This window comes from Vigna unguiculata, chromosome 8, assembly GCF_004118075.2.
Source record: "Vigna unguiculata cultivar IT97K-499-35 chromosome 8, ASM411807v1, whole genome shotgun sequence".
Lineage (NCBI taxonomy): Eukaryota > Viridiplantae > Streptophyta > Magnoliopsida > Fabales > Fabaceae > Vigna > Vigna unguiculata.
This window is the reverse complement of record NC_040286.1, coordinates 4,423,887-4,437,781: the sequence shown is the minus strand read 5'-3', so window position 1 is coordinate 4,437,781 and position 13,895 is coordinate 4,423,887. Positions and strand designations below refer to the sequence as shown.

General features: G+C 31.9%; 1 protein-coding gene across 1 annotated transcript; it reads left to right on the top strand.

Moving 5' to 3' along the window:
• The first annotated feature begins 5,195 nt into the window (after nucleotides 1-5,195).
• LOC114193473 (L-type lectin-domain containing receptor kinase IX.1-like) lies at nucleotides 5,196-7,392 on the top strand. Its single transcript, XM_028083293.1, has one exon. The coding sequence runs from the start codon at nucleotides 5,292-5,294 to the stop codon at nucleotides 7,188-7,190; it is 1,899 nt and encodes a 632-aa protein (XP_027939094.1). The 5' UTR covers nucleotides 5,196-5,291; the 3' UTR covers nucleotides 7,191-7,392.
• The last annotated feature ends 6,503 nt before the right edge of the window (nucleotides 7,393-13,895 follow it).

Genomic DNA, 13,895 nt, shown 5'->3' with positions numbered 1-13,895 from the left:
GTATATTATATTATATTATATTATATTATATTATATTATATTATATTATATTACATGTATATGTGTAAATATATATATATATATATATATATATATATATATAAATAAAAGTATATTTTATTTATATGTATATATACTATATTATATTATATTATATTATATTATATTATATTATATTTTATGTGTAAATATATTATTTATTTATATATATTTTTTAGATTATTTAATAAATTATAAATAGTTTAGTAATTTAAGTGAGGACGGGTATTTGGGCGGGTATATATATATCCCCATCCCCATCCCCATCCCCAGTTGAAAATTTCGGGTATTACCCATACCCATACCCATACTCAGTCAAAGCGGGGATTCCCGTCAAAACGGGGACGGGTTCGGGTGATACCCACGGGCACGGGTTTATTTGCCATCTCTATATGAGAACTCTTTGTTTCGGCCAGATAGTAAGATACAGAATATAGATAGTATCTAATTTTTTGAATCAATTACGAGGATCGATAATTTTTTTTATCAGCAACAATAAATACAAATTAAATTGAGATAATAGAGTTAATTCAACCTTTAAAAAAAAGATAAAAATAGAAAAAGAAAGACTGACGGAGGAATAACCATTATGTGAGCACCTAATTGTATTTGAATCAAACATAGTTCTCATTTCTTTTTATCGTACACTTTGTGATCTTCGATGGATTATCCAAAAAATTCTACAACCATGCAAAAAACAACCAAGAATCCCACAACAAAAAAGTCACAACATTATAAAAAACAAAACACATAAATACAAATAATGGTGACATTCACTCATGACGTTTTTCAAATCATGTATAAAAGAGCAATGTTTTAGATGTTAATATTAGAGTCGTATTGATTTTAAACACATGGTTGGGCATAAGCACTAGTCTAAATACGAAAAAGATGCTCTTGGATACTTATTTGTGATCCAAACTCATGTTTTAATTTGTGCCAAAGAAAACATGTCATCAACATCTACTTTTGCATTCCTAAATATTTAAATATGATATTGTTCCTCTGGTTCCAAATACTCCAAATCGTTGTTACTCACATACATCTCCAAACAACACTACAACTTTTACTCAATCCTATATTCGAATTGGGGAAAATGAATCTCAGCATAATTATACTAAGTAGAGTCCTGACCAAGAATCATCCATTTTCCATAAGATAAACAATTTAGAGTTCCACCATAACATTCTTCATCTTCAAACGGAAAAAAAAAAAAAAACATAAGCTCTTAGTAATTTTGATGATGGTAAAGATTTTGTAATCACATTTGTAAGATTTTCCTTGTCTTTTGAGCAAGTAGCTTGACAAAAATGTAAAAAGAATAGATGCAATTGCGAAAAACTTATAATGATTATTCTCATTGTGATAATTGAAAAAATTTATATTTGATGATGATTTCAATTGTATCATTATAAATGTCTAGATATAATATTAGTTCCTCTCTCACAATAAAATATCAACTATAACAAAACAAACATAGTATATTTGTTTTTAAGTATATTTGTTGGCAATTTAGAAGTAAACCTTAGGAACGGTAGATAGATTTTAGAGGTTCATAGAATGTAAGGGAATAAGTATATTTTTGCTCTAGCATGCAAACTTTATTTGCACATTTGTATATAAATTGAAGTTCTTTAGTGTTACATTTCTATATATGGATTAGATTACTTCAAAGTCTTTTTATAATGTTGTTTTATTTATTGATAAGAAAAAAAAAATAAAGAATCAACAAAAGCATACACCACAACTATTGCAATTATCATAAGTAATGTTCACTTTTTTAAATAAAGAAAGGACGATGATCCGTCAGAAAAAAAATTGTCAAACTTTTTCTTATACTAATGCCAACAATAAAAATGATGTCATTATTTTTTTAATCAGAAAATGACGTGTCACTATTTAAAATTGTTGTAATTTCATTAATTTATTTAATTATTATTATAATTGAATCAAGACTTCTCAACAAAAATCATATCCCCCAATAATTTCTTTCACAGAACAATATATAAGGCGTAATAGTAAGAGATTATCTTTGAAGTACATCTATTGTGTGAAAGAAAGAAATGAATAAGTTGTCTAATTTATAAAACTAATTGAAGTGATTTGAGAAATACATTATTTAATTGAAGTTGGTGACTCAGGGTCGAGGAGAGAGAAAAAAAAAATTTAAGATAATTAAAAAGAATAGACATCCATGAATTCTATACATTATTTTCCTTCATCACATTCTTTCAATTTTGTTGTACTATTATTTGATTAGATATTCATTGTGACAAAGGACCTTCCTCATGCAATAAAAAAATATTTAAATATTTAAATTATTTTTAACTTGCTGAAACTGCTGAAACGATATAGAACGAGAGTGATTAAATGTACTGGAACATAATTTATATTATAGTAGGTAATCGTTATTTCTTGACCCATAAAAATATTCAAGTACATCAAATAAATAAATAATCATAATAAATAAGTTTTATCATAAACATTAACATGCTTTAAAATATAAAATTATACTACACAAAGAAATAATTATGTAATTTTATTTAAAATTAAGGATTTTATTGTGAATAATATAATTTAGTAAATGTAAAAAGATTTTATTAAATTCGTAGTTTATTATTTTTATGTAATAATGTATTGTTGAATTATATCTCTAAAAAATATACATAAATAACTGATTAAGAGGTATATATCATAATAAAATATCGATAAATAAACTCCATTTTTATTCACTCGTAGAACAATAAAGTTTGAGCTTAAGAAGTTACAAAAGGTTTATTTTTCCAACTTCATTTAATTAGTTTTTATTTTATATATATATATATATATATATATATATATATATATATATATATATATATATATATATATATATATATATATGACTAAACCAACATAAAACTCACATTCTTTTATAATTTTAATTTACATAAATATTTTAAAATACTAACTTAATGCTTATAATTTAATTTTTATATTTTAATCTTTCAAATAAAATATTCTAATACGGTTATTATTGATAGAATATCATTTTATATTATTAAAACTAATATATGTTTTTTATTTTTTTAATAATATATTAATTTTAAGTTTTATTTCAATTATTTTTGTCTAATCAGCTATTAACAAGAGCAACAATGGTTAACACTGGTATACAAGACTTAATTAAATTGTAAGTCTAATAAATTTAAGTATTTTTATTAAAAATTTAGTTTATTAATTATTTATAATTTTTATATTATTTTTTAATTGATTATTTGGTATTTATTTTTTTTTATAAATATTGTTTCACCGTTTTAGTCACTAATATTTATCTGTTAATAAATGTGAAATTTTATAGTAAAATAAAAGTAATGATGGGTGACTCATATTTTATTAGTTGCCTTCAACGATGATGTAGAAAGTATTAGTCATTTTACATTTACACAATTTTATGATTTTATATTATTTATATAATCTCATATCTTTTAACACGTGCATAAATAAGTAAGATGAAGAAAAACATAATAATTACATTACTCAATTAAAAAAATTAAACAGAAAATACTTAATTGTAAAATATAATTTTTTTGAATACTTTATAATAAAACAAATTTAATATATATTTAATCAAAAATACCTAAAGTAAGAGACAAAAAAAAAATAAAAATTTGAGGGCATAATGTAAAATGTCTGCATGTGGTTAGTTATAGGCTTTCTCATTATATGTAATTATGTGTTTCAGTGTATATCCCTCGCAAACAAACAAGTTGCTCCCTTCCTTGGCGTTTTTTTACATTATATCTATGTAAGTAGTAAACGCCATGGCAAACCATGTTTTGAGAAATGTAATATTAAAGAAAATAATTTTTTAATAATTAAATTTTGATAATTTTTTTTTAATTTGAGTAATATTTTTTAAGTGACTTTTTATTTTTATATTCTTTTTGTATATTTCAAATTTATTTAAAAAATATCAAAAAAATATCAAAATTTAATTATTAAAATATATTTTCCAAAATTTAATGCAAACAATGATGAGCATAGACATTTGACAAAACCTATTATCCTATTAGCTCACGCAACTCCTGAATGTCAACTCCATATCATGTCAGCTACGCCAACAGATACACACTTCATTTCTTTGTTTTCCTTCATCTGCATTTCATTGTCAAAAACATAATGCTGTCCAGTTCAAAATAATTAAAAGAAAAAAAAATTGCTCTTGAATTGTGAACAGCTCAAAGCATCCAAATATCCTATCTTGCCTTTCCTTCTTTATTTCTCTTTTCTAACGGTTCCGGTTTCGAATACTAAATAGATGAAAATCAAGAACAAACTACTTTTCTTATTTTTATATTAGTAGATATGAGTTTTTCATTTTTTGGAGTTCATTAGTTCTGGTTCCAAAATAAGTATATTTATCTCTTATTCTTTTCTCTTTATCTACCTGTTTTGTAGGAAGACGTGTTAGTATACAAAATATCAGTAACTGATTCCTATTTTTCTGCTGGATATTAAATCTCTTCCTTTTAGTAATGAACTAATCACCTCGGTTCAAATCCTGCTCCATCCAAATTCTGTTTGGCCAAAATCCTACTTGACCCAAATCTTGCTCGGCCCAATTTCTATTTGGCACAAATCCTGTTCAGTCCAATTCCTACCTGGCCCAAATCCTGCTCGGTACAAATGTTGCCCGACCCAATACCTATTTGACCCAAATCCTGCTCGAATTCCTTGCTCGTTACCTCAGTCCATAACTGAAACTCGTCGTTTTATGATAAATATTTATCAGGTCGAAATCGAAATGAATATATTGAGATCAGTCATTCTCCGGACAGTACACTAACTAAATACATATATGTGACTGCCCTGCAAATAAAATTATAAAACGAAAATTCTGACAGAATGAATGAGCTATGCATGCACATGAATTTAAGAGAGAGAAAGAAAGACATACGCTAGGGCGCTCATGCCAGCAAGATCATCTATGAAGCTGTAGAGATCAGTAATATAATATCATAAATTGTCAAAAAAAAAAAATGTTCCATGATTAGGATAATATTATTCTTCTTTTCACTACAACAACACCTGCAACTTTTTTTTTTTCTGAACTTCAAGCAACGCCTTGATCCGGTCACATTAACAAGATAATAAAAAGTCTTTGTTTAGGGGTTCATAAATCGTAATATTATACTTTATGGTACGGGCATATAAACTATCCAATGTTATGTATGCCGTTATCTCAACCTTAGACTCGGTGGTAATAAACCATGTTGGCAACCTTTGATACTTTCCACTACTTGAAAACTTTTCTTCTGTTCCTCATCCTCTGTATCCTTCCAATAAACTTAGCTCAACCACTTTCCTTCACTATAACTAACTTTAACGACACTAAAAATGCTAGCATCGTTGGATACGCCGGCGTGGCCAAGGTTGAGGACGGATCTGTGGTGCTCAACCCAATCATCGAGAATGGAGATGGAAGAGTAATTTATGGCCAACCTCTACGCCTAAAAAACTCTTCTGATGGACTTGTCACTGATTTTTCAACTCGTTTTTCATTCACCATCGACGCAACAGTAGCCAAATACGGTGATGGCTTTGCCTTCTTCTTGGCACCCCTTGCATACCAGATTCCGACCGCCACTTCTGATGGCTCCCTTCTCGGCCTATACGATGCCACCCAAAGTAACATCATTGCTGTCGAATTTGACACTTACATAAACGAGTTAGATCCACCAGTGCAACACGTGGGGATCAACAATAACTCTGTGGTATCTCTCAATTATACCAAGTTTGATATTGAAAACAACTTAGGGAAGATGGGGCATGCGTTGATAACTTACGATGCTTCTGCCCAACTCCTGGCTGTTTCGTGGTCCTTTGATGGAACTAGTTCTTCTTCTACTCCTACCGGTTATCTTTCGTACAAGATTGACCTATGGCCAATTTTGCCGGAGTGGGTCAATGTTGGGTTTTCGGGTTCAACTGGATCGTCCACTGAGAAAAATGTGATCTATACCTGGGAGTTCAGTTCAAACCTAGATCTTAATTCTACGCATGGAGTGGACAGTGGCATCGCAACCAAATGCAAGGTTCAGGTCAAAATAATAGTTATTACAGTCATTTGTTCTATTGTTTTTGTGCTTGTGGTTATTAGTATTTCTTGGTTGATTATCAAAAAGAGAAGAACAGAGGATGGTTTTGGTTTAGATAGAGAAGTTATGCCTAGAAGGTTTGGTTATGAGGAAATAGTTGCAGCCACCAACGGGTTTGCAGATGATAGAAGGCTGGGAGAAGGAGGCTCTGGACAAGTTTACAAAGGGTTTCTGGGAGATTCAGGGCGCGTGGTTGCTGTGAAAAGGATTTTTTCTGATGTTGAAGATTCTGAGCGAATATTTAGAAACGAGGTGAAGATTATAAGTCGTCTTATACATAGAAACCTTGTGCAATTCATGGGGTGGTGCCACGAGAAAGAGGAGTTGTTACTGGTTTTTGAGTACATGAGTAATGGTAGCCTTGACAATCATCTGTTTGGCAACAGAAGAAGTTTGACATGGGATGTGAGATACAAGATAGTATTAGGTGTGGCAAGAGCACTTCGTTATCTTCATGAAGACGCGGAGCAGAGTGTTGTTCATAGGGACATAAAGTCAGCTAATGTTTTGTTGGACACAGATTTCAACACAAAGATTAGTGACTTTGGGATTGCAAGGTTGGTGGATCCAAGATTGAGGACTCAGAGGACACAGGTGGTGGGGACATATGGGTATCTAGCTCCAGAATATATAAAGGAAGGGAGGGTTAGCAAAGAATCAGACATGTACAGTTTTGGGGTTTTGGCTTTGGAGATAGCATGTGGAAGGAGGACTTACCAGGATGGCGAAGATAATCATGTGCCTTTGACGAAATGGGTATGGAAACATTATGTGGATGGGAATATTTTGAATGCTGCTGATGAGGAATTGAAGATGGATTTTGACATATATGAAATGAAATGCTTGCTCACTGTGGGAATATGGTGTACCCTCCAAGACCACAAGGAAAGGCCAACCTCAGAACAGGTTATAAATGTTCTTAAACAAGAAGTGCCATTGCCAATGTTTTCTGCAAAATTCTCTGATAATGGGCAACCGGATCCCTTTGAATCCTCATCCAGAAAAACATAAATCATCCCATTTCAAATTCTCAGTTATTCAAGAATCACTACTCCTAAGGAGGATGTCACCAAGAAGAGTTAGTTCAGAGGAGCAAGTTTCTTGAATTTGTACAATATAAATTGTCATTTAGTTGATAGAATGAATATTATCAAGATGTCTACTGGACTTGAAAATGAGATGTCAAATGAAAAATTCAATTTGTTTTCTTCTATTATTTCTATTCTGTGTTTTGTGTTATATGATTAAATAATTTGTTTGGATGGAAACTGGTATCTATAGATTTGTTTTAAATACTTTTTATATATCCAACATTAAGAAATCAAATTTGTTTTTCTCTTCTAACTCATTTATGGTTTATTGTGACTTTTAACTCTAGCTAAAATTCGCTCCAGCTTTACCTTTGCCTTAGGATTTAAGTATAACAGGGAAGTTTAACTTAAAGGACCAGTCCGTTAGGTGAGAAAAATCTTAAAAGCCTGCCATATCAAGTAGATTGATTTGTTTTTATTAACAATAGCAAACTTTATCAGTCACTCAATAGGAATTGGGGACGAGTGGAATCTAAATTTGACTATCTCATCTATATTTTTTATAGTTATGTATATGAAATTTTTATCTAATTCTCGTCTCCATCTTTACCCTCATATTTACAATCTTATCTATTCTTTTACTATTCCCTTTAAATTAAAAATTTTCCGAATTGAACTAACATACCGGAATGAGTAATCCGGAACAGACTGCGCAGATTACCTCGACCTCTCATCATGAAACAGCAGAAACTCCATCACCGAGGCCAGGATCCACCGATTCCAGCGAATATCGACAACCACTGTTGAAGCGACATAAGCCCCTCGTTGTTCGGCGCCGCCACATTCATTGTCGTCGTCACCATTCGTCATGTCGCAAAGCTTCATCACGGAGACAAATGACCCGGTGCGGCCATCGACGTTGAGCCCAAGCTGGAGCATCGACTTCGCAGCCTTGGCGATCTGAAAAAGCTACTGAATCGGGATTTACTGGTGTAGTGATCCCAAACGATGGCATTGTCTGGGAGGATGAAGGGAAGGGACTTTTTTGCGGAAGGGAATTTGGGGGAATGGGTTTCTATGGAGTTTGGGAGAAGCAACTCTGTAATTGGGGATCTGAATTGAATGAAGGTAGTTGGTGATTTGGTTCGGATTCAATTCAGAATTATAGAAGTTGGAGAACAAAAAATTTGAATTTTTCGATCTACAACTCAATTGTACTCAGGAGTTTATAATTTACCATACATTTTAAATTTTGAATACATTTTTAAAGTTTACATTACAAAATGCGAACCCAACATCCAAAAATAAAATATTTATTAGTGATTTTTCATCGGAAAATATGTAGATGGAGTTTTGTTGGCTTTTTCACTATGGTGTAATTTTGTTGAAATTACTATAATGGTAAAAAAAATTCAAAAAATATGACATGACTTCGTAACAAAGAAGTCGTGCAAGTTGAAATGATTTTGCACTAGATAAACGGAAGTTGTGGTAAAGTACAGTGATTTTATTTAAAAGTGAAATTGTCGTAATTTTAGATGATTTCAGTTTTGGAATGAAAAAAAACTAAAGTTATATAATGTTATAAATGAACTTAAACTTAAATTCTGATAACACGACACAATCATAGTTCATTTCAATAAGAACTAAAATTATCATAACATGATACGATTTAAGCTTATTTTACTATAAAACTGTAGTCGTTTTAAGTCGTGACCATCTCACTTTTAACAGAATATGAAGTTGTACTAACTTGGCACAATTTGCTCGTATGCAATTTTCTTTTTAAATATGTACCATGTTGGTAATTTCAAAATGAAATTATATCGAAATGGTGAAAAAGTCGAGTTTTGTTCCTTAGATGTTTGTTGACATATGATTCCATCCAAAGGCAGATCATCTATATGACATAGAGGCCAAAAGGTTTTTTATTTAATTTTTTTATATATTTTTAAAATTTATTTACATATTATTATATTTTTATAATAATTTTATGAAAGTTTTCTTTCTCTCTCCTCCCCATCTATCTCTTCCTCATCTCTTTTCTTTTGTCTTAATCTTCACTCTCAATATTTCATCCTTTCAAAATTAAATTGTCTCATGAGGAAATTGAAGTGTTAAGAAACATTTTGACTGATCAATTTTTTGTTAGTAAGTTCATTTTCTATCCCTTTTTGTAAGCAATATATTTTTCCTTTACAAGTGATAAATTTGTTTAATGTGTACTACTTTGTGTACACAAATTTATCTTTTTTCTAAATAGTTGAAAGGTAATAAAGTTATATTAGAAAAAATATGATAAAGAGTAGATAATTTATTATTCTTTTAAGAGGAGGGCTTGTGATGAATATGAAAAAATGCATTGACGTCAACTAAAGTTGAAAAATTTCATGAGGATCCAAGAATTTGAAGAAAATGAAAGCAACTCTCTAAAGTTCCTAGAGTTACATATAATGAATTTGAAAATTTTTTAGAAGGTGATTCGGGGAACGATGAAGGCTAAATTTTTAGCAAGTAGTATGATAATCTATATTCAAAGGGATATTGCAAGAAACTTTAATTCTAATTCAATTATTGAAGATTTCACGAAATTCAATTATTGAAGATTTCACGAAAGACCATAGAGTAGTACTTTGACTAAAGTTGACTATATTCAAAACATGTGAATTGGATGTCGACATCTGCAATTCAACTTCTTGAACCAGATGTCGACATCTGTAATGGTCTTTTTCAAAAAAAAAGCTACGGGAGTCCACTTCCACTACTTCAAATAACAAACTACGAGAGTCCAGTTCCATTACTTCAAATAACAGATTCAAATCAGGCAACGTCTCATTTACAAATTTAAACATGAATTGCACAAATAACATATACAAATGATTAAATGATTAAGTGGGCAAAGAATGAACTTAATTGGAATGGAAGGAATCTTGAAAGGATATGAAGCACAATGCAATACAAAATAAAGGATCTGGAGGCTGCAACTGTTGCGGTTGCTACAATGCCAATTAATCAGAGTGGACAGAAGAGATAAAAGGAAAATGATGGATGTGAGAGAGAAAAGGAATTGCTGCCGCATAAAAGGTGGTTAGGTCAAATTGAAAATTGAGGATGCATGAGTAGACTCTTGTATTAAATATAGGAGAGAGAAAATTTACTATTTACTTTTTACACAATGTAAGAATTAAATAAGCTTTGGGAGGTACAGGAGAAAGGGGAAAATGATTGGTTGACATCTTTTTTTTACTACTTTTTCTACCACCTTACGTGGAATGAGCAATGGCATTTTTATTTTTATTTTCAATTTAGTTTTAAATTGCCACGTTGGCACTTAAGAAAGAAATTTTATTCCGCGCGTGGGCACCAAAAGTGCATTCTCTTTCCCTCTCTTTCAACCCTATTTCTCAACTACGAAACCCCATTTTTGAACTCTCGAACCCCATTTTTGAAACCATTCTCACATTCTTGAACTCCAATTTGGAACCCCCGTTTTATTGCCATTATCCAACCCCATTTTTGTGCCATTCTCTTACCCCGAACCATGCCCACATAACCCTTCCCTTGTAGTCTAAAAAATTGCCATTGTCGAACATCGAAAGCTGCCATTGAAGAACCCCGACCCCATTTCTTTGCATCCACGAAGGCTTCTAACGATTGTGGGCATTTGGGGAGGTTTTAATTTGGTTTTCCTTCACCTTTTGTTGACAACCCCTCTATATTTGTGTGAAGTATTTTTGTGTGGTTCTTGTGTGGCATAAGGGTTCTCTATTCATTTTATTCTTCTACAAAGATTTTAAATGTATGTGCATATGTGGAAAAACTTTCGTGACCCATTTTCAAAATTAACCTGCAACCCAAGACCAATTACGTTGCAACCCACAAGTGACTTTTTGCACAAAATAAAATCATAGATTTGGAAAGTGCAGTTGGAAACACAATTCCCTCACATACTTGCTAAACCCCAACTTGTACACACCAATAACACACCCCATCCCACTGCTTATAAACCAAATATATGTGCAATTTGGGGAAGAACTTTGATAGCCCATTCTTAAATTTAACTTGCAACCCAAGACCAATTAAGTTGTAACCCATAAGTGACTTTTTGCACAAAATAAAATCTCGGATTTGGAAAGTGCAGTTGGAAACACAATTCCCTCCCATACTTGTTGGATCCCACCCTGTGCACACCAATAAGAAACCCCATTCCAGCACTTCTAAACCAAATGTATGTGCAAATTATGGAAGACCTTCTCTAGCCCATTTTTAAAATTAACTTGTAACCAAAACCAGTTAAGTTGTAACCCACAAGTGACCTTTTGCACGAAATAAAATCACAAATTTTGAAAGTGCAACTAGAAACACAATTCCCTTTTATACTTGGTGTACCCTAGCCTGTGCACACCAATAACACACCTTTTTCTCCATTTTTGCTTATGTGTACACCCATGATTTTGTTGTATCCCTATAGTTGGTTTAGAAGTGCTCAGATGAGGTGTGTAATTGGTGTGCACAGGTTAGGGTCCAACAAGTATGGGAGGGAATTGTGCTTCTAGCTGCACTTTCCAAATATGTGATTTTATTTCGCATAAAAAGTCACCTGACAGTTACAACTTAATATGTTTTGGGTTGCAAGTTAATTTTAAAAAGGGGCCAGGAAAGTTTTTTCACATATGCATATACAGTTGGTTTAGAAGTACTATGATGAGGTGTGCAACATGAATGGGAGGGATTTGTGTTTCTAGCTACACTTTCCAAATCTGTTATTTTATTTCGTTCAAAAAGTCACTTGTGAGTTACAAATTAATTGGTCTTGGGATGCAAATTAAATTTAAGAATGGGCCAGGGAAGTTTTTCCCCAATTTGCACATACATTTGGTTTACAAATGTTAGGATGAGGTGTGTTATTGGTGTGCACAGGCTGGGGTCCAACAAGTATGGGAGGGAATTGTGTTTTCAACTGTACTTTCCAAATCTGTGATTTTATTTTGTACAAAAAGTCACTTGTGGGTTGCAACGTAATTGGTCTTGGGTTGCAGGTTAATTTTGAAAATGGGTCAGGAAAGTTTTTCCACAGATGCACATATATTTAAAATTTCTGCAGAGGAAGAAGATGAATACGAGAACCCCCTATGCCCGTAAGAACCACACAAAAATACTTCACACAAATATGGAGGGGCTGTCAACAAAAGGTGAGGGAAAACCAAATTAAAACCTCCCCAAATGCTCGCAATCGTTGGAAGCGTTCGTGGGTGCAAAGGAATGAGGTTGGGGTTCTTCAATGGCAGCTTTCGATGTTTGACAGTGGCAATTTTTCAGACTACAAGGGAAGGGTTCTGTGTGCGTGGTTCGGGGGAAGAGAATGACACCACAATGAGGTTGGATAATGGCAATAGAACGGGGATTCCAAATTGGGATTCAAAAATGTGAGAATGGTTTCAAAAATGGGGTTTCGTAGTTGAGAAATAGGGTTGGAAGAGAGGGAAAGAGAATGCAATTTTGGTGTCCACGCGCGGAATAAAATTTCTTTCTCAAGTGCCAGCGTGGGCAGTTTAAAACTAAATGAATAATTAAAATAAAAATGTCACTACTCATTTCACGTAAGGTGGTAGAAAAAATAGTAAAAAAAAAGATGTCAACCTATCATTTTCCAGAGAAAGGTTCAAGAGTATAGGGAGAAATCCCCTCTCGTTTGTATACACCGCTACACTCCTTTGCGGGCTTTCAAGAATTGGACTGAAACCTTTACTTAGTAATTGATTATGGGCTATTGCTTCATGCACCTGTCATATTTCTTCCGGCACCCTCACTTTCCGATTTTTTTTTTGGAACACCATAAACAACTTCAGAACTTTGTTTCCCGGAAAGCAATCACCCTATCCCATTACGGAAAATGTTTCCGGAAACTTTTTGACGGAGGTGGAGGGAGAAATTTTACAGAGTGTAGGAAGCAACAGCCTTAATTATGCAGTTGGGTCATGTCCACGGCCCAAGTAAGCTTTACACCAAGGTCCAATGTTGATTCTGTCCCCCCAAATATTTATGGTAATTGCAAGAATATTAAATTTGTCAAAGCTCCTTATAAATATATTTTAAATAATTTCAATTTGAATTTATTTTGTTATATTCATTATAACTTCAAAATTGGACACCAATTAATGATTAGCGAGAGAAATTTTTTAATAAAAAATAAAATGAAAAATTACAAAAAAAAAATGTAGAAAATTCTAAATTCATAAACTGTAAATTGTTAACAGCAAGTCAAGTCTTTCTGTGTCATTCTGTTTCTTTTCCTTTTCTCAATTAAATAAAAAAAAATTCTAAATTTATAAATTGAAATTTAACTTTTCAATTCTAAGTCTTAAATTCTGCTAATTACTAAAATAATCTTTTGACTTTTCTTTAAGTATTAATATATGTTAATTTTCATATAAGTTTATTCAATAAAATTCTTTTGTAAACTTAAATACTTCTTCATCTTTTATCTTGATCGGTTTCTTGTCGATGAAAAATATTGTCATGAAGATATTTGTGACTTAATCTCAACCTGCCATGTGAATTGGAAAGTTGCCTTGAAAACATACTCCAACTTAGTTCTAATGCACAAGTGAGATCCCTCTTAGCTTTGAACTATTCTTGCAATCTTAAAACTTTTTCTCAAGTGTCACACTATTCATGCAAAACA